This window comes from Vipera berus (assembly GCF_964194415.1).
Source record: "Vipera berus genome assembly, chromosome: Z".
Lineage (NCBI taxonomy): Eukaryota > Metazoa > Chordata > Lepidosauria > Squamata > Viperidae > Vipera > Vipera berus.
In genome coordinates, this window is record NC_138205.1 from 43682894 (window position 1) to 43707584 (window position 24691).

Genomic DNA, 24691 nt, shown 5'->3' on the forward strand with positions numbered 1-24691 from the left:
GAAACACTATGCTAAACTATCACTGTGGCTTAAGTTTCTATTTCTTTCAATAAGTATGACAGCATTTAACTCATATTATCCTTCATATGTGGTCAGACCAGGATATTGTGAGTTCTTGTGTCAGCACAGTATAATGCCATGCTGCTAATCAGCCTATTTGTCTCCAATAGGGAAAATGAATGTTGGTTCTTATTTTGAATGGAATAATAGTTTCCACTCTGTTCCTTGCTTGGTCAAGGTGGGATTTATTTATCTTCAAATAAACAGAGCAAGTTGAGAAAATTATAGGAGTATCTGGGTAATCCTATGCACCAATATCAATGGCCATGAATACTATTGTCACATAGCTTTTCTCTCTGTCTTTTGGATTCTGGTAGTTAATGCAAAATTCATATTGAATTCTGCCTATTCAGAATTAATTTTTGGAAACTCAGACCAAACTCAGATGTAATGAAAGAAAACTCTCCCAGATTTTCCTTGTGCTGTTTGCTTTTTAGGAACTATATGTTTTGCCATATCAGGCAGGTATCTATATATTATTCTGTTTTAATTCAGTTACCAAATTGGGGAATTACTAAGCTGCTCAGAGAACACTGAAATCGTATCAGACAAGGAATAAAATATGGGATTGGAATCAGGAATAACACCAAGTCATCTTGTGTGTATTTCTCTCTTGCAAATTAAAGTCCTTCGTTCAACAAGTACCTTGAGGAATTTTCTCTGCAGTTCAGATTTAACAATATGAGAACTGCCAGTCTAACATGGAAAGCTGAATTAGGTTTTCATCACAAGTGTGTCCCAATGAAAGAAATTAAAAATGTTTACTCTGTGAACACATCCTGACGAACTATAACTCAACAGGGTGATATATTTGACTACAAGAACTATAGCACCTACACCTCTGCTGGTTATGAAATTGCTTGTATTGGCCAATATCCTAAATACTGCCAGAGATACCTTGCTCCTGCACAGTCTATTCCTTAATTTACAAAAAGTTTAAATCTGTTATCAAATGTGTTCAAAGGTTATTGAACCAAAAAGGCCCTAGGAGACTTAGTAGATGATATCCCACAAATATTCAGAGATCTCGGGGTTCAAAAACTAATTTGTCTGGTCCCTTTTGAGGAAAAGGAAGCTAAATTTGCTGTAGACAACCAAACCAAATATTAGCAATAGCAACATTGAAAAGCAGTTTTTCCAAGGAAGAAACACATCTCCTTTCCACAACTATTAGCCACTAGTCTTAAGATGGCCATTCTTAAACAAAGAATCTTTAAAAAGTTATTCTTTGAAAGAGGTGATCTTCACTTCATGAAGAGATTTATCTTCATGAAGATAATCGTTTGAACAATTATTCATATTTTAGTTCATAAATGCAAATTGCATTGTCACTCAATAGCTGTTCTGCAAAAAGCCACTGCTGTTTTCTTTTGACATCACTGATCATTACTTTACTCTCACCCCTAAATGATTCAGAATATGTGAATTCAGAGGTTTGTATGTGGGCTTCTCAGAAGCTGTAGTCCAGCACATCAAGCACTGACTGGTAATCAACTGGAGGATTTCTGATACAAGTTTTTACTCTTCTTCAGAAGCCACGATTCCTGGGCACAAACCAGCATCAGAAATAAGAGGTTCAAATTGCGGCTTCCTAGATTTCATTTAAATGTAGAAAAAACCTCCCTGACTGTAAAATCAGTCCAACAGTAGAGCACTCTATCAATGGAGGTTGTTGGCTGTCCATCCCTGGAGAATTTTATATATATATAAAAGTTGGACAGCCACCACTCAGAATAGCTTAACTGGTTTTCTACATTTTACAGAGAGTTGGACTAGTCCACAGGTCTGCAACCCACGGCTCCGGAGCCGCATGCGGCTCTTTCAGCCGTCTCCTGCGGCTCCTAGTCCTCTGCCATGTGCAGTCCAAAAAAAAAAGTGGGACTAAAAATATTCAACCAATCAATTCAAATATGCAGGGTAGGTGCATATCCACCTTGGCTCCACTCTTCAGTCAAACCCTGTTCTGCGCATGCGCACATGTACGCGCATGCGCACACATTTTTTGCGGCTCCCAGTTTTCCCTTTTGTGAGGGAACCAGTTCCAAGTGGCTCTTTCACTGTTTCAGGTTGCTGACCCCTGGACTAGTCCATAGTGCCCGAGTCTTAGCAGCTGTAAGATGTGTGGATTTCAACTCCCAAAATTCTCCAGGTAGCATGCTGGCTGGGGAATTCTGGGAACCGAAGTTCACTACCTTAAAGCTGTCAAGACTGGAATGCATTGGAGTAGGCAATTCATGTGGTCCCTTCCAGCTCCACAATTCTTGGTTGTTTATGATTTCAAATGTCTTGCAATACAATTATTAATCTCCTGGAACTGAAACCTAAAGAAGAGTGGATTGGCACTGGGCTGGGAAGGCAGGACAGGGAAAGAAAGATATAGGGATTGATGAAGAGTTGTCCAGAAAGCTACTGCTTCTTGGTTAACTTTCCCCTCCTGCTGCTCTTCGGAACGGGCTAAGACGGGCAGCTACTGATCTCTTTTGAGTGGCGTCATTTTAATAGGCGTCCAGCTGAGGGCTTCTTAGGAGCCAGAATCCTGATTCCTACCTGCCTCCTCTGGAGGACTCAATAATTCAGGCAGCAGCTGGCAAGAGACCAAGCTTCCCTCCCCTCCCCTCCCCTCCTCTCCCCCACTCCTGCCGCCTCCTCTTCGCCTGCCCTCCCATCGCTACCTCCAGCCTCCCCTAACGCAGCTATGAAGGAGAGTTGAGCTCTGCCACCTTCAGTTGCTTTTGCAGCACGGGAAGTTGGCACCGGGCAGCGCCTGCTGCTAAGGGGATCCTGGGGGACTGAAAAGAGGCAAAGGCAAAGGGAGGGAATCCAGCGGGAGAGTTTTTCTTGTGAGAAGTAGGCGGCTGTCTGACTCCAGGACTTCGCGATGGACCCCAAGGAGCGGAAGAAAATCCAGTTTTCGGTACCTGCGCCGCCCAGCCAGCTGGATCCCCGTGCAGTGGAAATGGTAAGGAAGGAGCAGTGGCGGAGGGGCAGCCTTGGGAGAGATTCGAGGCATGGAAAGAAGTTGGGAAAGTAACAATGGTCAATCCCCTTTTCTTTCCTCTGAAGCTCTTCTGTTTATTAGGCATAGAAGTACATCCAGTGCACTGATTGCTGTTTAAATACAAATTTGCACGCACACACACGCGCGCGCGCACACACAGAGAGACAGAGAGAAGGGCACATAGGTGACTTAGCAGTGCTTAGAACCAGACTAAAATCATTGGGATTTCAGTTAGTTACAATCTGTGGACTTCCAAAGCATTTAACCCACAGAGGAAAACAAGACTTCCAAAAACTGCTTTAAACTTACTTCCAAATCATCCCTGTATGATTTATTTACTATCTTTCCTTACTGAAGTTCTCAAACAGGTAGGGTTTAAATAAAGTGATTATTACACTGTACATGTTTCCTATAAATAATGCCTATTTGTGCTTACTTTTCTTTTATACCATACTCTGTGAATGTTCTTGTTTACTTTCTAATTGATTTTATTTATTATATTTTTTAAACTTTTAGTAAGTCACTTTGGGAAGCTTTTTTTCCAGGGGGATATAAGATTGTAAATGCAACCAGGTAAATAAATAATTCATTGCTTATATTTATTACATTTCTTAACATTATATGGGTCTTTGTATTGTATAGCACTGGAATAAATAAAGACACAGAAACACAAATCTGTGAATGCATGTCAGAAAACTTCCATGAACCCAGAGATTGGGGGAAAATACAGTACTGTACTCCTTTATTTTGTAATAGTACATATAATTTATAAACTGTATAAGATCTTTTCTTATGGATGTGCAGAAGCAAATTTACAGTAATTATGTACAGTCAACCATCTAAAGTCTGCACCTGCTCAAACTTTTTTACACACTTAAATGCGTCTTATATGCAAATTCTCACATCTTATGCAGACTCTTAGCTTTTCAAACTTGCTAATGTGATCTCTATGATTCCTGAATAGATTTTCACACCCAGTGGTGAAACATGCCTTGAAAAATTTGGCTCTCCTCTTTTGTAACAAATGCATCATTCCTAACTTCTCAACCTGATGATCTCTAACTGTATTAGATTCCATTCCCATCACACCCCAGACATCATTGAAGAAGTTATTATATCAGAAATTTGATTTCTGGTGAAATTACGATATCAGAAATATGAATGTTAAGGAAGATATATTGCGATCAGAGCCCCAGGGGCCAAGGATTCAGCTTTCAGGCTCTTTGGGCCCTGGCCTCCCATAACAAGCAGGTGATTTCTTAATTTAGTCATGGATCTGCAACCAAAGTTGTCATTCTGCAAAATCTAAATAATTTGTCACATTTTGGGTGTGTATAGAATTAAAACGCGGGACAAGGTGGCTCAGTGGGTTAGGACGCTGAGCTTGTCGATCAGAAGGTCGGCAGTTTGGCGGGTCGAATCCCGAGTGCCGCGTAACAGAGTGAGCGCCTGTTACTCGTCCCAGCTTCTGCCCACCTAGCAGTTCGAAAGCACGTAAAAATGCAAGTAGAAAAATAGGGACCACTACAGTGGGAAGGTAACAGCGTTCCGTGTGCCTTTGGCGTCTAGTCATGCCGGCCACATGACCACGGAGACGTCCTCGGACAAGCGCTGGCTCTTCGGCTTTGAAACGGAGATGAGCACCGGCCCCTAGAGTCGGAAACGACTAGCACGCATGTGCGGGGGAACCTTTACCTTTACCTTTAGAATTAAAATATTTGCATATTAGAAGAACAATAGAATCTAAGATATATTTTTAGGACATGGTGAATTCATGCTTTATCATTGGCTATCATGCAAGCAATATCAGTCCTTATGTTATCTAAATAAACTGAATAGACATACACTCACTGATCTAACATAATTGCAACATCACACTAGGTTAACTTTATCCTGTTAATGCTGGATTCAAACATTGTGCTAAAGTATAAATCATGGTTACAAAACTAGCCCACCCACCCCAACCACTTTGTGACAGAATGTGATATGTAACTCCGCAGAGAGAAAGCAGAGTAAGATGGTAGAAGACATTAATACAGGGGGGGGGGGGAAATGAAGGTATGATAATATATCTGCCCCAATCAATAAAGACTCAGCATATATTATCCCTCACTAGTACTGGACACACAGAAGAACATAGGAGCAAGGATGGGAAATTTGTAAAGAATGGGACAAAAAGACCACACAATGTCAAAATGCTTTATTTTTTTATATTTGAAGGCCTGACAGCTTGATATTTTCTCTCTCTCTGGCTTTGTTGCATATGCTGTTTAAGGTAAAGAGTCAGAAGATAGCTAAAACAGATTAAACATCTAGGAGAAATGAGGCTCAGTGCTCTGCTCAAAACGGCCTGGTAGTTGTGTTCATGTCAATATGCTGAACTTAGTTACTAAATTAGCTTATTGTCCAGCTCACTGAAGAAATAAACTCAAAAAGCAGGATGGTTTTGTAGAAGATAGTAAGCTGCACAACAAAAAAATACACAAGATTTTAAAAAAGAAATTTAGTAGAGTGTATAAATTCCAGCACTAGATCTGTATCTGATTTGTTTAAATGAATTTATTTTATTTTATTTTATTTCTATATCCATCTATCTCAATCAGGGATTCTGGGCAGTTTACAATTCAAAAAATGTGCTGCAATTTAAAAACACGTTATAATAAAAACAATGCACATAGCTGAAATATTTGTTTGTATGAACATGAGTCAGTTGTAGGGGAATATTTGGTACCAGTGTTTTCAAAACAGATTCTGTCATTCTGCCAACCCCCGATCCATGGACCGGCACTGGTCTGTGGCATGCCAGAAACTGGTCCATGCAAACAAGCAAAGTCCCATCTGCAGGATGCAGGCAGCACGCAAAACCACACCCCCTCCAGTCCATGAAAAAATCTCTCTCCATGAAACCGGTACCTGGTGCCCAAATGGTTGGGGACATCTGATTTAAATGAGCTTGAGGCCAGAACAACTGAAGTCCTCTCCCCCACCCTCTTTTTGATGCCTTCTAATCAAGCTTTGTCTTAAATCCCTTTCAGGGCAAGAAAGTCTTTATTCCCCCCCCCCATTTTCAGACAGCAGATTATAGCTATTTGTTCAAGATAAACATGAGAAGAGAAAGAGCAGGTAGACTGGTCTGGAGTATTGGCCTGCAAGGTAGGTATTCCGGCAGGAGAAACTCAATAGTTGCCTCATGAATGCATATAAAGACACAAGTCACTCATTCCCTCATCAGAGTCCTAGCCACCACAATTTGGCATCAGTATGAAATTCCCCAAATTTGATCTCCAACACCTTCCAATGAAAGATTTTGATGGCAGTCTTTGATATTTAACATCCACTTGAACACATCCTTTTAACACAGGCAGGTGTTAGAAGGAAAACTCTCATAAAATGGCTCCAAGACAGTCTTTTGTCTATACACAGCCTATTTGCATTGGGAAGAATAACCCGTAATAATCATTTATAGAAGACAGCTCTTTGCCCCCTATTCCAACCTTTCCGGATACATCCTACCATCCGTGGTTTACTTTTTGTTTGGATAAATGGGCATATTTACAAATAAAGCACTGGACTACACTGAGATTTTGTGTCAGCATTGCATCTCTCTAGTATTCTCTCTGATTCAGGAGAAAAGGGAGTCTGATAGTACCAAGGAGGCATCAAGAACACAAAAACAACTTTCAGTTGTCTACCCAGGCCTGATTAGTCAGTGGCCTGCCTTGTATAAGGCACCTTGCTTTCCATTTGAATCTGTTGGCTGAATAAATTGGCTCATGAACTGTATGTGAGAAGGACCTTCAGCTCTCATATCAGTCCTAAGACATAGTACATTAGTTTTACTGTCATTGTTGATACTATAGATTTTCTCTCCTTGCAGCCCTCAAGGGATGCTGGGTTACAGATTTCCCTTACTCCTAGATACCAAAAGTGTGGGTGAATGGAATTGTAATTTACAAATCTGGAGAACTTTAGTTTGGAGAAGTCAGTCTATAGAGTAATGTGGTTAAAGTCCATAGGTTGTCCCACCACCTTCCGTGTCCCTCCACATCTTTTCATAAATGGAGTAGAATCAACAATAGAAAGATAGTGACAGTTGAGCTGGAAATCTTTTTCGGATTCCCACGCTCTGTGTTTTCCTCTTCTCTGGACAGCTAATGAGATCAGCAAGTCAGATCTTCTGGCATAAAAGGGACACCCTTAATCCAACTATGCAGCTACTGGATGCTTCCCCCAATGCTGCAGGCTATGATTGTGTGTTCAAGGCATGAATATGGCACAGTTATAGCCATGGAATTCTGGCAATGGGAGCCACAGACTCCTTTTCTTGTGATGGCTGATATTCCCGGTGGAATGGAAAGGCACCCTGAAAACATTTTAATTGTGCCCCACAGGCTGAAAGATCTTGGAACAATGCTGGGCAGTTGATTTCAGTACTGAAAAGTGCTACCAATCACAGATTTCAAAAAATCTATAAGGGCATCTGCTATTCATTTCTCCTGGAAAAACAATAGGAATAGGGAAGTCAGAACTGTAGCCCCCAAATATGCATTGACTCTTCCCCCACATTTCTCCCATCTCTTGTGAGAAGCAAAACAAAACTTCTATTTGATTTCTCTTCTAGATCCGTCGTCGGAGACCAACCCCAGCTTTGCTTTTCCAGCTTTCAGAAACTTCCCCCGGTAAGTCATTTTTTTTTTAAAATCAAATCTGAAGAAAGGAATGGAGGGCTTGGGTGTGGGGAGTAGAGGTACAAGAATATGCATAGATATATTGAGCTGCTGTACCATATTAGAATGTTAGCCCATCTAGCATGCTGCTGCAGAATTCTAGGAATTGAAATCCATGCATTTTACAATTGACAAGTTTGAAAAACATTGATCTAGAGCAGGGGTAGGCAACCTTGGCTGGCTTAGGAATTCTGGGAGTTGAAGTCCACAAGTCATAAAAGAGCCAAGGTTACCTACCACTGATCTAGAGTATTCAAGTCACTTTTGGATTGGCACTCAGAAGTTTATCCGTGGGTTTTGGATTTTTTTATCCAACAATGATCTTGAAAGCTCTTTACCAAGAGATGCCAGGGGCAGAGCAATATTGAAAAGAAATGTCAAAATCTTTTTTAAATCAAATGCTGATTTCCAGTATCTTCATGAGAGAAACTAAATTCCATTCTTTCAACTCAAGATTTTGATATTTTCTTCTGGGATTGTTTGATTATTGCATTTGCAAAAACATTCAAGAGTATCTTGTTTATTAGCAACACCTGTAATTGCTCTGTAAAATTGGTTAATGCTTTTAGTCCCATTTGAAATAACATTGAAGGAGAAGAGTCAGGGGGAGGAGTAAAAAGAGGAATCAGACTAGAATCCTTACATAGCCACAAACAAACTAAATCTAACCTTCCCTTGTGTGCTATTGACCCTAAACTAACTATAAGCAGGAGCTGACCATTAGTTGAGAATATTCCTATGCATAGGCTTTTAGCAAAAAATCAATGAAATTGAAACTTCAGGTGTGGACCTGGTTTTATTCACCTATCAAATGTGTCAAAAATGGAAACTGTACATTTCTGAAGTTTATTTCATAGGTTGCAAATGTAAAGTGATTTGACATTCCTCTCCTTTCACTAGTTCAATATAGCTAGTTCAGTAAGGGGCATATTTGCATATGTCCCTGCCTTGTGAGTGGGTACACAGAGCTTAGTTAGCAAAGCCTAGCATGAAATTGAAACATGGGGTTTTGGCTTTGTCTGCCTGAAATAAACAGGGAACAATGCTATGGTTCCATTTAGTTTTTAAGGGCTTCATTCTCTGGCTTCTTCCAGGCAGCCAAAGCCAGAATCCTGCATTTGTGCAATTTGCTAACTTGATTAACAGGCCATAGAAGAGTCAGCATGCACATAAGAAGAGCCCCCTTGGATCAGGCTATAGGTCACCTTGTCCGGGACTTTATGTCAAATATTATAATTGCCCACTGGATTCATTTTGGAATGGTTCTCCTAATGTTGCTTTGCAGTAATCAATGTTTCAGGCATGCTAACTATAATTCAGGATATTGTAAATAGCCATCAATATTGCTAAAAAGGTAAAGGTAAAGGTTCCCCCGCACATGCGTGCTAGTCGTTTCCGACTCTAGGGGCCGGTGCTCATCTCCGTTTCAAAGCCGAAGAGCCAGCGCTTGTCCGAGGACGTCTCCGTGGTCATGTGGCCGGCATGACTAGACGCCAAAGGCGCACGGAACGCTGTTACCTTCCCACCGTAGTGGTCCCTATTTTTCTACTTGCATTTTGACGTGCTTTCGAACTGCTAGGTTGGCAGAAGCTGGGGCGAGTAACAGGCACTCACTCTGTTACGCGGCACTCGGGATTCGAACCGCCAAACTGCCAACCTTCCGATCGACAAGCTCAGCGTCCTAACCCACTGATTAGAAGGAGTCTGGTAACAACTTTCCAGACTTATACATTTTATGAAAAAGGAAAAGCTTTTCTGAACCACAGCTCACTTAATCAGATCCATTGAGGGGCTAAACCGATATAGGATTTAAATTGGGATGAGTTGGAAAGCAATAAAAGGGGAAAGGCAAGTGGTTATATATATGCAGGTTACATATGGGACATATTATAAATACATTATCAAGTGTCAATTATAAAATGTTACAAGTCCATTGTATTTCTTAAAATCTTCTGAGATGGCTTCAAATCCTTTGATATATGTGAGTTCAACAGTTTCTTGCTCAATTATCTTGGTGAAGTTTCCTTGCTCCAAAACAGCTACTTTGAGCATCTAATGCTAGCCATTGGTAGCTTGAGAGTCCACAAAAACATTTATTTCCTGTTCTAAAAACACCCAGATTGGTTGCCATTATCAAAGCTGCTAGCAGCTATTCCATAGCTTCATATTTATATACAATATAAATTATATACAATATAAATATGTATTTCCTTTTCTTGAACCTGAATCTCCCAATATTTAGTGGGGGTGATTGACCTTGAGTTCCAAACTGATTGTACAGGAGTACTTTTCTTTTCACATTGTTTGCGGCATACATAATTTTATATACTTCTCTCATGTTTCCAGTTATCCTCTTTTTTCCTAGGCTGTAATCATTGCTGTACTCTTTAATACAGTACTCTTGCTCCAGTCCCATAATCATTTTGACTGCCCTTTTTTGCACCCGCAGGTCTAAAATCTTCTACAGGTAGTTCTTGTCTTATAACCATTTACTTAATGACCGAAATTGCACAGGCACTGAAAAAAAAATGACTTATCACCAGTCCTCACATTTATAACAATTGCACCATCCCCACATCACATGAACAAAATTCAGGCATTGACAACCACCATATAATTACAATAGTTGCAGCATCCTGGGGTTGTGTGATTGCCATTTGTGACTTTCCCAGCTGGCTTCCATCAAGCAAAGTCAATGGGAAAGCTGGACTCGTTTAATTTCCATGTTAAGTTTTTAACAAGTCCAGTGATTTGCTTTAAAATGGCGGCAAAATAAACTGTAAAATCTGGACCTTAGCTCATTTAACGATACCACCTTGCTTAGCAATGGAAATTCTGGCCCCAATTGAGGGCAGATCAGAGTTTTGCACAAGGAGTTTACTATAGGTTTCCCTCACAGCACTATGATATTAGCACCTCTATTTAAACTCCCTTTCTAAACATCCCAAGTATGGGATTTGGCCCTCTTTATTTTAACATTCACACACAAGTGACATTTTCATTTTGTTGTCTACTATTCCTCCAAGACTTCCTTCCTGATTATTCACTGCCAGCTGAGAACCTTTTGTGCCAGTGTGCATGATTTTATATTTGTTTAAGTGTCTGTTTATCCCTTCACCAGTTTTATTGCTTAGCATGACAAACAAGAAGAGTCTCAGATTCATATTGTTATGGAAATGTGTTATGCAAAACCAGCCATGACTTTGGCCTAGCTCAGTGTGACTCTAGTAACTCCTCCTAGTAAGCCCTTTTGGAGTCAATGGGACTTACTTTTGAATATGTTTCTGCTGCCAAACTTGAGCCAAAGAGATACCAGTTCAGAAATAAAGCATTTCTATATTTGAAAAGAGAAAAATGAGAGAGAGAGAGAGAGAGAGAGAGAGAGAGAGAGAGAGAGAGAGAGAGAGAGAGAGAGAGAGAGAGGGAGAGAGAGAGAGAGAGAGATATCTACACAGGCAAGCATTTGCTCTCATTCTACTCAGTAAAACCACTTCTCCTCCTCCTCCTAGCAAAACACAAAGTTTAGCTCCAGGAACCAGGAAGGGTATCTTCTGTAAGCTTTCATGGAACAATAGCCCTGGTGTTGTACACGGAAAGGCATGGTGTTTGGAACAGGCCTTACCTATTCCATAGCCAGGGAGCATTCCTTAATGCTTTTTCCAGCAAAGTTTGTTTGGCTAAGAGATTTATACAGACACAGGAGTGAATGAACAGTCTATTTTTTTTATTTCAGCTGAATTTCCTTGCAGTTGACTATGTTTCATATTTAAGAGTTGAGTGTTAAAAGTTTGGCTTTTCACTGTGTGGGTGACACTGTGCTTTTCTTTCTTGTGAAGAGATTGGCAACCTACAGCTTCAGGGCTACACAACCCTCCACCCCTAAAGAGAGTTCTTTGATCATAAATGCCATATATCAGTGATAGAAATGCAAAAAAAAGTCCTTAAAACCCTCATTGGGTATATCTGGGGGGGGACAGAGGGAAAAACAGAGATTATTTTATTACTTATTTATTTAGCTAGATACTGATTTTAGTTCATTTATGGTTTAGTTCCTTAATGGATCACATTCTTAATAGCTAAACACAGGTAGCTGCTTCCATGCTGCAATGAATGGATTTAACCAAGTGATTATTAAATAGAAATTAACATTTAGCCTACCTAAGTAGCTGAATCTAAAGGAGGGAGGAAAATTCTTTGCAGTAACCACAAGTCACAAGTGTAATTGGCTCCTCATGGTGCAGCTGAGACAATTCTACTCCTGGCTATGAATGTCCTCCCTCCCTCTCTCTCTCTCTCTCTCTCTCTCTCTCTCTCCCTCCCTCCCTCCCTCCCTCTCTCTCTCTCCCTTCCTCCCTCCCTCTCTCTCTCTCTCTCTCTCTCTCCCTCCCTCCCTCCCTCCCTCCCTCTCTCTCTCTCTCTCTCTCTCTCTCTCTCTCTGTATATACAAAGTTTATAAATATATAAATATTGCCAAAAGTAACTGCCAATGTGGAGGTGTTCACTCAAATAATTGGCATGTGGTGTTGCCTTGAAATAGTTACATTTGAAGAAACCATGTGCCCAGCTGTTTAGCTATGGAAAGCTATAACACCAGTGCAAGTTTGGTACACCAAGTTTGGTAAACCATTTGTTTAGCGAACGTTCAAAGTTACAGTAGCACTGAAAGTGGCTTATAGCTGGTCCTTGCAGTTACTCCTGTTGCAGCATCCCCACCATCCTGTAATCAAAATTTGAAACTTGGCAACTGGCATGCATTTATGATGGTTGTAGCTGGCTTCCCAGCCAGCTTCTGATGAATAAAATCAATGGGGGAAGCCAGCGTCACTCAACGGTCATATGTTTCACTTAATAAGTGCAGTGATTCACTTAATTGTGGCAGAAAAGGTTGTAAAATCAGGCATGCCTCACTTAACAACCGCTTTGCTTAGCAATGGAAATTCTGGTTCCAGTTGTGGTTGTAAGTCAAGGACTACCTGTATAACGGTCAAGAGCCATCATTTTTATCTTTTGGACCTGTGGTGTCAAAGAAAAGTGTGCTTTACGTTTCTTTTTTTAAAACTCATAATATTCTCTTTTTCTTTTGCCCTCCCTATACTCTTCATACTGCTTGCTACAGAAGATGAAGCAACTCCTTATCAGGTCAGTATTGTGGATTATTGTAAGATGCTATAAGCTAAGCCCACTGGACATCACCATTCCCAAGCCTGAATGATCAAGGCCCATGTAGTAGTGTAGGGCAGGGCTTTTCAACTGGTGGTACGTGTACCACTGGTGGTACGTCAGCACCTGGCAGTGGTACGCTTACGATAGGTTGAAAAGCACTGTAAAAAAAGTGTAAAAAAAGTGTAAAACTGTAGCGTGGCGATGAACTGAAGTGGCGGCAATGCAGCACAGGCCTGTGGGAGAGCCACCTGGAGCCACGGTGTTGCCAGGGCTCTGTTGAGTGCTCTGGATCTGCGCCAGGCTCCAGCTGACTGGCACTTCTGGAAGCTGCGTGCAGCCTGGGGAAAGGAGTCAGTTGCAGCTACACCAAAGACAAAAGGAGGAGGAGGGGATAGACATGCCCACGGGGTGTTTACATTTGGCCTGGGGCTGCCCTGGAGACAGCGAGGGGCTGGCCCACCCCAGCCCACAATCAAAGGAAAACCCCGAATCCAGCGGGCCAGAAGGCAGCCCAGCCATCGCACCCCTCCAGTTCCTTCTCCTTGCCCCCTGGGTACAGACACAGTCACTGCTCCTTGCCATAGCTGGGGTGGGACTTACAAGTACCTCCATCCTGCAAAGCGGTGCTCCCCCAGCACTCCCGCCCGCTGCAATGCCGGCAGTCCTGACTAAAGGCCATGCGCTCCAGCCTTGCCCTGCCAAGGAAGGAGGAGGTGGCCGAGACTACAGCAGATTTGCAGCTTGTCAGTGGTGCTCAAAGGCTGCCCATCTTTACTCTGGAATTTCGGGGTTGGAAAGCGGAGGGGCAGCACCATGTTTGCAGGCCTGGCACCTGCTGAAAAACCTCCTACTTCCCACCTACCCCCCCTGCAGCTACCTCCTTCAGAGCGATCCTAATTCCAATGGGCCGGCCAGCATAGATCTGCCAGCTTCGTCTTGCAAAGTGCAGCTCACCTGGGGCTCTCACCCACCACCATGCTGACAGGCCCATTAGGCCTAGGAAGGCTGTAGTCTCGGCTGCCGCCTTCCTTTGCAGGGGGAGGCTGCAGTGCACAGTCTTTAGTCCGGGCTGCCAGCATGGCGGCGGCCGGGAAGTGGCAGGGGAGCACCATTTTGCAGGATGGAAGTACTTGCAAGTCCCGCCCCAGCTATGGTGAGAAGCAGTGACTGCATCTGTGCCCAGGGGGCAAGTAGAAGGAACCAGAGGTGCGTGGTGCCTGGGTTGCTTCCTGGCCCGCTGGATGCAGGATTTCTTTGACCGGGGACGTATGGCCTGACCCTTACCAAAATGCAAATCCCTCTCTAAGCAGGGATTGGGAAGCTGAAGGCCTCTATCTTTGTGTCCATTCAGTTCTAAAGTCCATGGGCTGCTGATGGGGAGGAGAATCAAAATAGGGCAAAACAAGCGTAGTCCACCATGGTTTATTGATTGCAAAGTTTTCCTTGGGCTTTCTTATCCCTCCCTGGGCTATTAAAATAACATTGGCAAGGTGTACTGAACAGCTGGCTGCAAACTACTCAACCGGATTTTAGCCTAGCCCCTTGTGCAATCCCAGGCCACATTCTGGAGGTAAGAGGATGTAGTGACAGGAGAGAGCTGCAAAATTGATTCGTTATTTATTCTTGCCTTTAGCAGCAATAACTATGTTCTTTGACATCTTTGCTAGCAACCTGCAGGCTGTGAACTTTCCTTTCCCCCTTGGGGAAAGAATTCAGGAGTGCTAGATTTATTTTCCCTGCTAATTAGAGTATACCTGGTGGGTTTTTTAGGGAGCTTATTAGAAGAAGATGTGTCTGAAAATTAAATAATGTATGGATTGAGTTGTGAGACAGGGAAGGAAAATACATGGACTTATGCACTTCCAGTTGCTGACAGGTGTGCCACTAATATTCTGACTGGACACCTGAATGCTCTCAGGGCTCAAAGATTATCTTCATTCTTCATAGGGTGGTATTGTGGATTAACTAAATTTTTCTGGGTTCTGATTTTAAGGTGAGTATCCTGAGCTACGGAGGCCTTTGATCTTCTTCTTAAATACATAATAATAAAATAATGAGAACTAAAGGCTCAAAGGGAAGGCAGATTAGAAAGAACGAGACCTTTTGGGGTCTTCAGTTCCCTTCCTGTTAAGAGTTCCTTAATAAGGTTTGGTCTTCCTTCCTAACATCAGTAAAAGTGGTTTTTCCAGAAAATATGTGAAGAGCTGTAATTAGTGATTTAACTATGTTTTCTTTTTGGCTGTGTTTTAATTTGTATGTAATGTATGTTTAATCGAGAAGGGCTTGGAGAGGTAGAAGTGGCCAATATGGAGGCTGCACCTTGCCTTCCAGATCTCTGGCTCCCCTGCAGATCTCTGGAGAGGAGGAGGGGGTGGCAGGGAGCTGTGTGAGGGAAGGGTGACCCAACAAGCCAGCATCCTTACCACACACAATTGGAAATGGGAATTCTCTTTCGAGAAGAGCCAGGCTCCCTTGTGCAGGACTCAGGAACGCTATTCCTCTGCCACCTCCTCTTGCTGTCCAAGGATCTGTCAAGACAGAAGTGGGACTCGGAGGAAACTGCTTCCTGCAAATGTCCTCCACCTCCTGCTTTGCCGGGTGGGGGCACCGGACAGAGGAACACCAATGATGTCTGGGATTGGGAAAAGAACATCTCTTTAGTGTGCTATACACACACACACACACACACACACACATATAAACATTCCAAGCTTGGAGACTTGTATCCACATCTGAGCTAGCAAATTGCCAATCATTCCTGGACTTGGGGAGCAAGGAGTTTGTGGGGCACCAAGTTGTTCCCACATCGAGTTAACTGGTGCGACTTGTTCCATTCTGACCCAGCTATCTCGAGTCTTGAAAAGACCTGGTGTAGGGTGTTGGACAGGATCAGGAGACCCAGGAGTAAGGCTATCTTCAGCCATAGAAACTCATTCAGGCCAGTTCCCACCTGTTATCCCAGTTCATTTCACAGGGTGATCATCGTGAATATTAAATTGGGAAGGGGAGTATTACGTATATGACTCTGAGCTACTTGAAGGAAAGTTCTGGTATAAATCTAAATGTATACTTAAATACCATTATATTTTCCTTTGCTATAGAGTTATCAACAGAACTACCACCAACTACCATTAAAACATCCTTATCCCTAAACTGGAGCAACTGGTCAGATTTAACCACAAATTAGCAATAGTAATAGCATTTAGGCTTATATACCACCCCAAAGTGCTTTATATAGCACGCTCTGGGCTGTTTACAATGTAGCAGCATTATTTGCATATCACCCCCAACAATCTGGGTCCTCATTTTACCAACCTTGGAAGGATGGACCACTGTGCCACCAGAACTCCTTACAATAATAAATAGCACAAACAAAAGAGGAAAAAAACCTGATTTGGCTGATAATGCTGCTACCTGCTCTTTCTTAGAATTCCTGAGACCTTAGTGAGATGTTGCTTTGGAAAGATCCTTTTTAATTTAATTCTTAGAGTTGAAGACTCAGGTACCACCACAAGATATCTTGAATCCAAGTAGCAGAGAGGGCATGCATGGGACTCCTTCCATCAAACAATGCCATCGTGTTGAATCTGGGAATTGTACCTCCTCTGTGGAACAGCATTCCTGTTGAAATCCAAATTCCAGACTCTGCTAACCTTTTATAGGACTCCTAATTCTGGCTGGTCCCCTAAGCATTTGGATCAGGAGATTAAGGGAACACTGCTGGCCATGCAGCTTTTATCATTTGGGTGTATTGTTTAACCCCAGGTGTCATAGCTTAGGTGGTTGTTGTTATTGTTACTTTGTTTGTTGTCCAGAGATACTGTTGTGAGAGGAGTGGCATTATAAAATAAATTAAAAAAAAAACCAAATAGGGCCCAGAGAGGCTATAGATAGTTTTTTTTTTTAAATCAACCGCATAGTAGACAAAAAGTCTCTCTAAGAGTTGGGGTTTCAAAACTATCCCCAGTTGCAAAGTCCTGATGCCACACCTGTGTATGACTCAGTGCTCTTGATTTATCTCCTTCCAATCTGGAAACCTACTCAAGTCTATGATTCATTATGGAGAAGAAGGGGTTGTGAAACCTTCAAAGGCATGTAAAAGTTAGTCTTGTGTATTCTCAGACTCTGTCTTTTGGAGTGGAAGAGCTGAAAGTTTCTCCTGCTTTAATTAACAGAAAATATAGATCTGTGAGTCACAATCAAAGAAGGATAAAGCCCCTTCTGAGTTCCATGGAATATTGGGTATCAGCTAGCCTTCAGATTGTTTTGAATAACAGTAAAGATGGGATGGGGTGATTTCTGTAGGACAGGGGTGTCAAACTCGCAACGTCATTTGATGTGTCGTGATGTATCGCGACTTTTTTTTCCATTGCCGGCAATGGAGTGGCCGTGGTTTCGCCATGACGCATCCGGCCCACGGGCCAGCAGTTTGACACCCCCGCTGGAGGAGGAGGAGTGACAGAACCTGAGGGCAGAGTTTAAAGAATGATTAGCCTGGAATCCCTATGTAGCCATAAATGAATGACATCCAACTCCTCTTGAATTCCATTGATCCTTGAGAAGATTAATGTAAGGTGTGAAAGATCAGGTCTATGGTGAAGGTCCAGTTAAAGTGATTTATTGCTAATCATGCCTATCCACAGGAATCTTCTGAACTAAAGATCAGAGCCTGCCTAATGTTAGATAAATTCCATTTAATTCAAGGGGGTTGGACTTTGTTTGTGGCTATATAGGGATTTTAGGCTGATCCCTCTTTTAATTCTGCCACTCCTCCTACAATTTCAGTCAAACAGAGGGAGGATTAATTCACTTCTCTAGTACCATAGACCTAATTTCAGTTTAGATGTTTCAAAAGAGCAGATTTCTTTTAAGTGTGTATAATCACTCCCAATTTAATGCATCTTGAAAATTATAGGATTTATAGATCTACATTTGCAGAGGACATTAAACACAGGAATGTTGTCAAGTATCTATTTGCCTTCAACTAACTTATAACCCTGTTCATTAATGGCCCAAATTTTAAATAGCTAAATATGAAGAGAGCTGCTCCTTTGCTGTGTATAACAGATTTGACCAAGTAATTACCTAGCAACCTATTTCATATATTGTAATGTAAGCTGTCCAGATTCACTGAAATGGGTGGCGATAGAAATTGAATAAATAAATATTTATTTATTCAAGCAGGCTACTTGAATGCAATAGTGGGAGGCAAATTTCATGCAACAAACAAGTTGCAAGGCAAAAGTTGGAGACACCTTTTGTCAGGTACACAACCAGCTTGCCTTCAGTCATTTGCTCTGAGATAAGCCATGTTTAGAATTATGACGGTTGACCATAGTTCATTATTCATATTTAATAGGGAAAAGAGTTTTAGTAAACTTTTATGGCAAATCTTTTTTCACCATTTAAAAGGAAATGGATCTCATGTGCTGTATTTGATCTTTCTTGCCACTAATCTCAGTTAAGGAAACGTTTGCCTGTTGTTTTTTTAAAAAATGTGGTCACATGCTATAAAAAAGAACCAGTAAAGTCACATTCCCGTTCTAAAACATTACCATCCTTCTTATGATAGTCAGTGTGGCCTAAACATCTTTCCACAGATGTTTGCTGAGAGTAAGGTTACCAGAAGTCTGGAAAAAAGGAGGACATGTCCTCCTTTTTTACTCTGTCCAACAGGCATAGCCTTGAAATCAAATATTGTCTGACTGCTTGAGAATCTTTTCCTGAGCACCTTTTCTCCATGGCAAGGTACATGTCTAATAAATGTTAACACAGGTTACCAAGCTCTGCTGTGTGACTTCAGTGAGTTGATTGCTACTCTCCCAGGCTTGGGCTGCTGCCTGAAATTGACAAGACCTTAATCTAGCAGTTTTTGCCTCCTAGTTTTTTTACTAGCACTAATTCCTGTGATTGAAAAACCAGTCTTTCTGATGCTGGAAAAATTAATTTCATATTATATCATATGAAATCATATCATATTATATGTAGGGCTAAAATTGCTTTTCCCCCCAATTTTTAATGTTCTGGATGCCATGAAGGTGAAACGTGTCCTCTTTCCACCCATTTGTCCTCTTTTCCAATTTTGCCTGTTCAAATATCTGGTAATGAGAGAGACATAAAACAGAATTTGACCATGGTATGCAACCCCACTAATTAAATCTTTAGCAGGGTGATGGAGGACCTTATTTAAATGTTATTATAGCTTACTTTGAAAAGTACCACCAGTACTAAAGGCTATATAGTGTGAATGCCGCTTTTTTGTTTCTCACTTCTGGGTATTCTCTGGCCTCTTCCCTTCAGTAATAGCAAGCAGGGGTGAGAGAAAGATGTCAAGGTCAGTAGACGAGAATTTTGCAGCTCTGCATTTCCTTGCTCAAACAAAAGGCTTTACAGGATGCAGAATGGCTCTGCTGCGCTAAGAGACTTTGGACTTTACTCAAAAAGATATTTTTTTTGCTGTTAAAGCACAACTTGCGAACTTTGCTGCCACCCCCACTTCCACCTGAGCCTCCCACAGAGCAAATTTATTTTGACCTGCATTTTTCCATGACTTTTCCTTCATCTTCAATCACATTAATGTAGCCTTTATTGAGTATATACTTTTCCTTAAAAAAAAACTCCCAAGCTCTTTGGGGGGTTATTTTTGGGGAGGATTGTGTGGGAGATGGAGTGGGGGAGACCAAACATGCTGTACACTACATAAAAATCACATCTAAAACAAGTATCATTAAAATAAAAAGAACTGAACCAATAAAAGAAGTCAGCTTGCAGATTTTCAAAACAAGTGGAGTTCAGTTTGTTTGTAGGGAGAGTTAAAAGAAGAAAACTTGGCTTTTAAAGACTGATGTTTATTCTGAGATGCAGTCCGATTCTACAGTCATGTTGCTGAATGATTCCTTTTTTTTCCTCCAGTTGCACCTAACCACAGTGCAAACACTGGAAAAACACTTTTCCCCCACTATGTCCTCATGATAGTGCCTTTGTCGTGTCTTCAGACCTTCCAGAGTCATTTTTAGCATGTTAAAGAAACCTTTTCCTCTTGAGGCAATAATATCAAGTTATGTCCATAAGTTGCAAAACCTCTATTTTACCTTACCATTCTTTTTCTGAGAAGTCAGGTCATCAGCAGGGAATGGGATCAACAGAGGCATTTACTGGACATTTCTCTTGCAGGCTCAACCTTGTCTTCCCCATTAAACCAGCATCATTTGCTACAATTCTGCTCTTCTTTTTTTTAAAGAGCGGACACTGAAGAGTGGGGAAAATAAAGACAACTGCCTAGGCTTGAAATAGTCTAGGAGTGAAATGGGGTAAGAGGTTGAAATAGAACAGTACTAATATGACAGGAACCCTACCTCCAGAATAAAATACAGAAGGAGCTGGAAATCAGCAAATTCTGGCCAAATAAAGCATAGAAAGGAAGAGGAGTGTAATCTAAATCAAAGTGCTGTAGTGACTCATCTCCTTCGGGATTTTTTTTTAAAAAACCCTGCATTCTATTTGAATTGAACAGAATGGGGTGTAGGAGGATGGTTGGAGGAAGGAACTTAGAAATAACGGAGTCCTATAGCCAGAGCCACCCAATTTCTGGATCATAGTTACTCATGCATGGGTCTCCTCTTGAATAGACCACTGCAATGTACTTTTTATGGGGCTTCTCTTGAAGATCAATAGAAAGCCACAGTTGTTGTAGAATGTGACTGCTTGAATAGTTCTGGATGTCACTTGGATGGCCACATAAGATTGCTCCTCAGAGAGCTGCAAAATTGCTCCCAGGTGCAATTCAAGGTACTGGTTGTCACCTTAAAGCCCTCTATGACTCAACATATAGGTTATCTATAGAAACACTTGTTCCCAGTGGCATTTGCCCATCTGATATCCTTTAAGGAAAATCCTCTCTGGCTCCTTATTCCTGGGGAATGTTGTCATCAGAGACTGGAGTAGGCCTTCTCAGTTGCTATCCCATTTCTATGGAACAGATTCCCCCCTGGTATTACACCAATTCCAATCTTGTGAAGGTTTTGAAAACTTATAAAACTAAATTTTGGGCTTTGGTGTAGGCCTTGAGTTTAAATTGTTCTTGCAATAGGACCATTTGTTTCAGTTGCTATTCTGACTTTCTATTACTAAATAATGTTTATAATAGTGTTTATATTATTACACAGTCTGTTATTATACTATAAGCAATTCGGCATTGTGCATTTAGAATAGCATATAAAGCCAAGTTAAAAAAACATAAAAAATATAAATTCCTGCTGTAATGCTGCAGTTGATAGATGTGATTTCTAGAAGCCGAAGGTGTACAGAAAAGAGAGAAAAAGGGCAGTCGGGCAAACTGAAGGAATCAACCAGTTGCTTTGTGCAATCATACACATATACTCATAATTCGAAAACAACTTTTAAGCACTTTACACAAGAGGGGTGGTATAGAATTTGTTATGTACTGGGCTTGTGGTAATACACCACGTGCATTGCTGGAGCAGCCAACGGCTCTCCAGCAACCCAGACTGGCCATCTCCGGTACTGCAATTGGCTAGCCCCAGGCGGCAAGAGTGGGTTCAAACCCATTGGCTGCTGCCTAGGGGCTAGACTATATGTTGTGGCTGGTTGCAGCCTAAGTTTCAGTACAGTTCCAGCAAGAATAAAGCATGAGTTATCCTGTACTCAGCCTCGTGTCGTCATTCCTTCACCCAAGAGCCCACAACTTAACAGTGGTGACGAGGGTGGGATTCTGCTTCACCGATTAGAGCTGAAGTCAACAAGGGGTCGGCAGCACATGCCGGAGGGAAGAGGCATTTCCCCACCCCTCTAGCCCGGCTAGCAAGCCACACTAGCAGCCTCGCGCTCAGCGGACGCATTACCTGAGCCTAGAAGCAGGATCCGAAGATCGCAGGAATTTGAAGGAAGAATGCCGAAAGTCGGCAAGCTAAGAGAATTTGACGTGAAGCATCCAGAAGAATGGCCATCTTACCTCTCGCAAGTAGAGAACTATCTGAGAGCAAATCAGATCACGGAGGAAGGCCTGAAGGCCGCCACGTTGCTTTGTGTGTGCAGCCCAGCAACTTTCAACCTGGCAGAGAATCTTTTCGTGCCAATGCCCACCGAAGCAATCTCATACGCAGACCTTAAAAAGAAGCTAACTGGGCACTTCCAGCCCAAGATGTCGGAGATGGCATGGCGATTCAAATTCGACCAAAGAGTGCAACTACCCGGGGAGACAGCTTCGGAGTTCATTGCGGGCCTAAGACAGGCCGCATGCTTTTGCAAGTTCTCAAACTTAGAAGAACGACTAAGAGACCAGCTCATCTGTGGCCTTCGGGACAGAACCCTTCAGCAGAGACTGTTTGCTAGACCCAATTTAACGTTTTCCGAGGCACAGGATGAGGTGATGGCCAACAAAGCCGCCGGGGGCACAGTGCAGACAGTTCAGCCCACCAAACCTTCAAAAGTTGAAGAATCGGTCCATTTTGAGGTCACCAAATGCACCGGAGAATCATCATCAGAAGAAGAACCCGAAATCAACAAACTCCAAAGGCAACCCAATGCGCAACACCGCAACAGCCACCAGAAAGAGGACAGTTACAAGGCAGTTCTCTTACCGAGATGTAAGGGGTGTGGAGGCAACCATATTTGTGCCAACTGCAGATTTCGTTCGGCCACGTGAAGAGCTTGTGGAAGAACAGGCCACATCGCAGTGGTTTGCAGAGTCCGCCAGAGAGACTGGCCACCCAAACACCAGTTGGAGGAATCGACTAGGAGAGGTACTTGGGCCCAGGGTCCAGTTAGTGTGGGATTCTTCAGAAGCCGGCGAAGCGTTTGCTGCACCAGGGCTCAACGCTCCCTCAAGCCTAAACTTAAGCGCTTAGTAGAGCTACAAGGAGTCCATGTAAGATGGAGTTGGACTCCGGCTTTGCCGTCTCAATCATTTTGCAAGACACATACAACTTTGTGTGTAGGCGCAATAACAATTGGGCCAAACTAAGACCCTCAGATATCATTTTAACGGATTTTCAAAATGCTCATGTTAAAGTTAAGGGTGAAGCCACCGTATTGGTAAAATTTAAAGGGGTTTTTGGGCACCTGGATGTAATAGTAGTAGAGGGCCAGAGAACAAGTCTCATTGGACTTGATTGGTTTGATGCTTTAGGTATTCAGATTAATGGCATAAACTGGACACAAATGGCAGACCTCATGTCAGTGTGTAAGAAATACGTGGATGTTTTTGATTCAACCCTAGGGACATACACAGGCCCGCCAATTTCTTTCAAATTAGATCCCAACGTTGTCCCAATCAGGGTTAAACCTTGCAGGGTCCCCTTTGCCTTAAAACATAAAATTGATTGCGAAATTGATTAGCTTGTAGAACAGGGCGAGTTACAGCCTGTTGATGGTGGGGAGTGGGAAACTCCTATTGTCACTCCACTTAAGGCCAACGGGGAAATTCACATTTGTGCTGATTATAAATGCACATTGAATAAGGGCCCTCAAGCAGCATGCTTATCTGGTTCCAGTGGTCAACCATATTTTAGCCTCTTTGCAAGGGGGAACCATTTTTGCTAAATTTGATTTAGCACAGGCCTATCAGCAATTGCCGGTTGACAAGGCCACAGCCACAGCTCAAACGATCGTGACTCACAGAGGGGCATTCAAAGTCAAACACAGTTTGGAGTCAGTGTTGCACCGGGTATTTTCCAAGGGATTATGGACCGTACACTTAAGAGTATCCAGGGCGTCTGCCCTTATTTTGATGATGTTCCTATTGCTGGGGAATCCCCAGAAGTGTTGGCCAGAAGGCTCAGGGCTGTTTTGCAGAGGCTTTGTGAAGCAGGCCTCCAACTAAAGCAGAACAAGTGTAGTATTGGGGTCTCATCAACAGAATTCTTGGGTTTCCGCATTGATGCTAATGGCATTCACCCCACTGATTCTAAAGTGAAGGCCATTAAAATGGCTCCTAGGCCCAAATCAAAAGGAGAGCTGCAAGCATTTTTGGGTCTCCTAAACTTTTATCACACATTCCTACCTCATAAGGCAGCAATAGCAGAGCCCCTCCACAGGCTGCTTGACAAAAAAGCCCCTTGGAAATGGACTAACACGAAAAAGGTTTCCAGGATTTGAAAGCACTTCTATCAGAAAAGTCCACTGTAACTCATTACATAGAGTCTAAACCAGTATGTCTTGCATGTGATGCATCTCCCTATGGGGTGGGGGCAGTTTTAAGCCACATAGTGAAAAATGGGAAACAGGTCCCTATTGCATTTTACTCAAGGACCTTGTCCTCTGCTGAGCGCAACTATGCCCAGATTGACAAAGAGGCCCTGACCATAGTTGCTGGAGTTAAAAAATTTCATGATTATTTATATGGCAGGGATTTCACTGTCTACACTGACCACAAACCTCTGTTGGGACTGTTCACAACAGACAAACAAACCCCCCACATACTATCTCCAAGAATGTTGAAATGGTCTATTTTTTTGTCTGCATACAATTTTAAGTTAATTCATAAACCAGGAAAGGAAATGGGCCACTAATGGATCCTGATCCAGCTCCTGCTGCTAGAATACTGTCCATACAGGACATACCTGAGTTTTCCCTCCATGCAGGGGATATTGCTGCTGAAACTGCCACAGATAAAATTCTGAGTAGAGTGTTGTCATGGGTATACACGGGCTGGTTGGAAAAAAAATCCAGGCTCTGAATTTCAGTTATTTTGTCAGGAGGCATGAGTTGTCTGCACATAAAGGGT

General features: G+C 42.3%; 2 protein-coding genes across 3 annotated transcripts in view; one reads left to right on the forward strand and one right to left on the reverse strand.

Annotated features, from left to right (window-relative positions):
- Window positions 1-24691, reverse strand: part of MIEN1 (migration and invasion enhancer 1) — a 443636-nt gene that overhangs the window by 141121 nt on the left and 277824 nt on the right. The window lies entirely within an intron of this gene.
- PPP1R1B (protein phosphatase 1 regulatory inhibitor subunit 1B) overlaps window positions 2701-24691 on the forward strand; it is a 90603-nt gene continuing 68612 nt past the window's right edge. Inside the window, exons 1-3 of the mRNA XM_081346470.1 lie at window positions 2701-3019; window positions 7680-7737; window positions 12902-12924. Of these exons, the coding sequence (XP_081202596.1) occupies window positions 2939-3019; window positions 7680-7737; window positions 12902-12924 (162 nt within the window). The 5' untranslated portion in view covers window positions 2701-2938. The remainder of the gene's footprint in view (window positions 3020-7679; window positions 7738-12901; window positions 12925-24691) is intronic.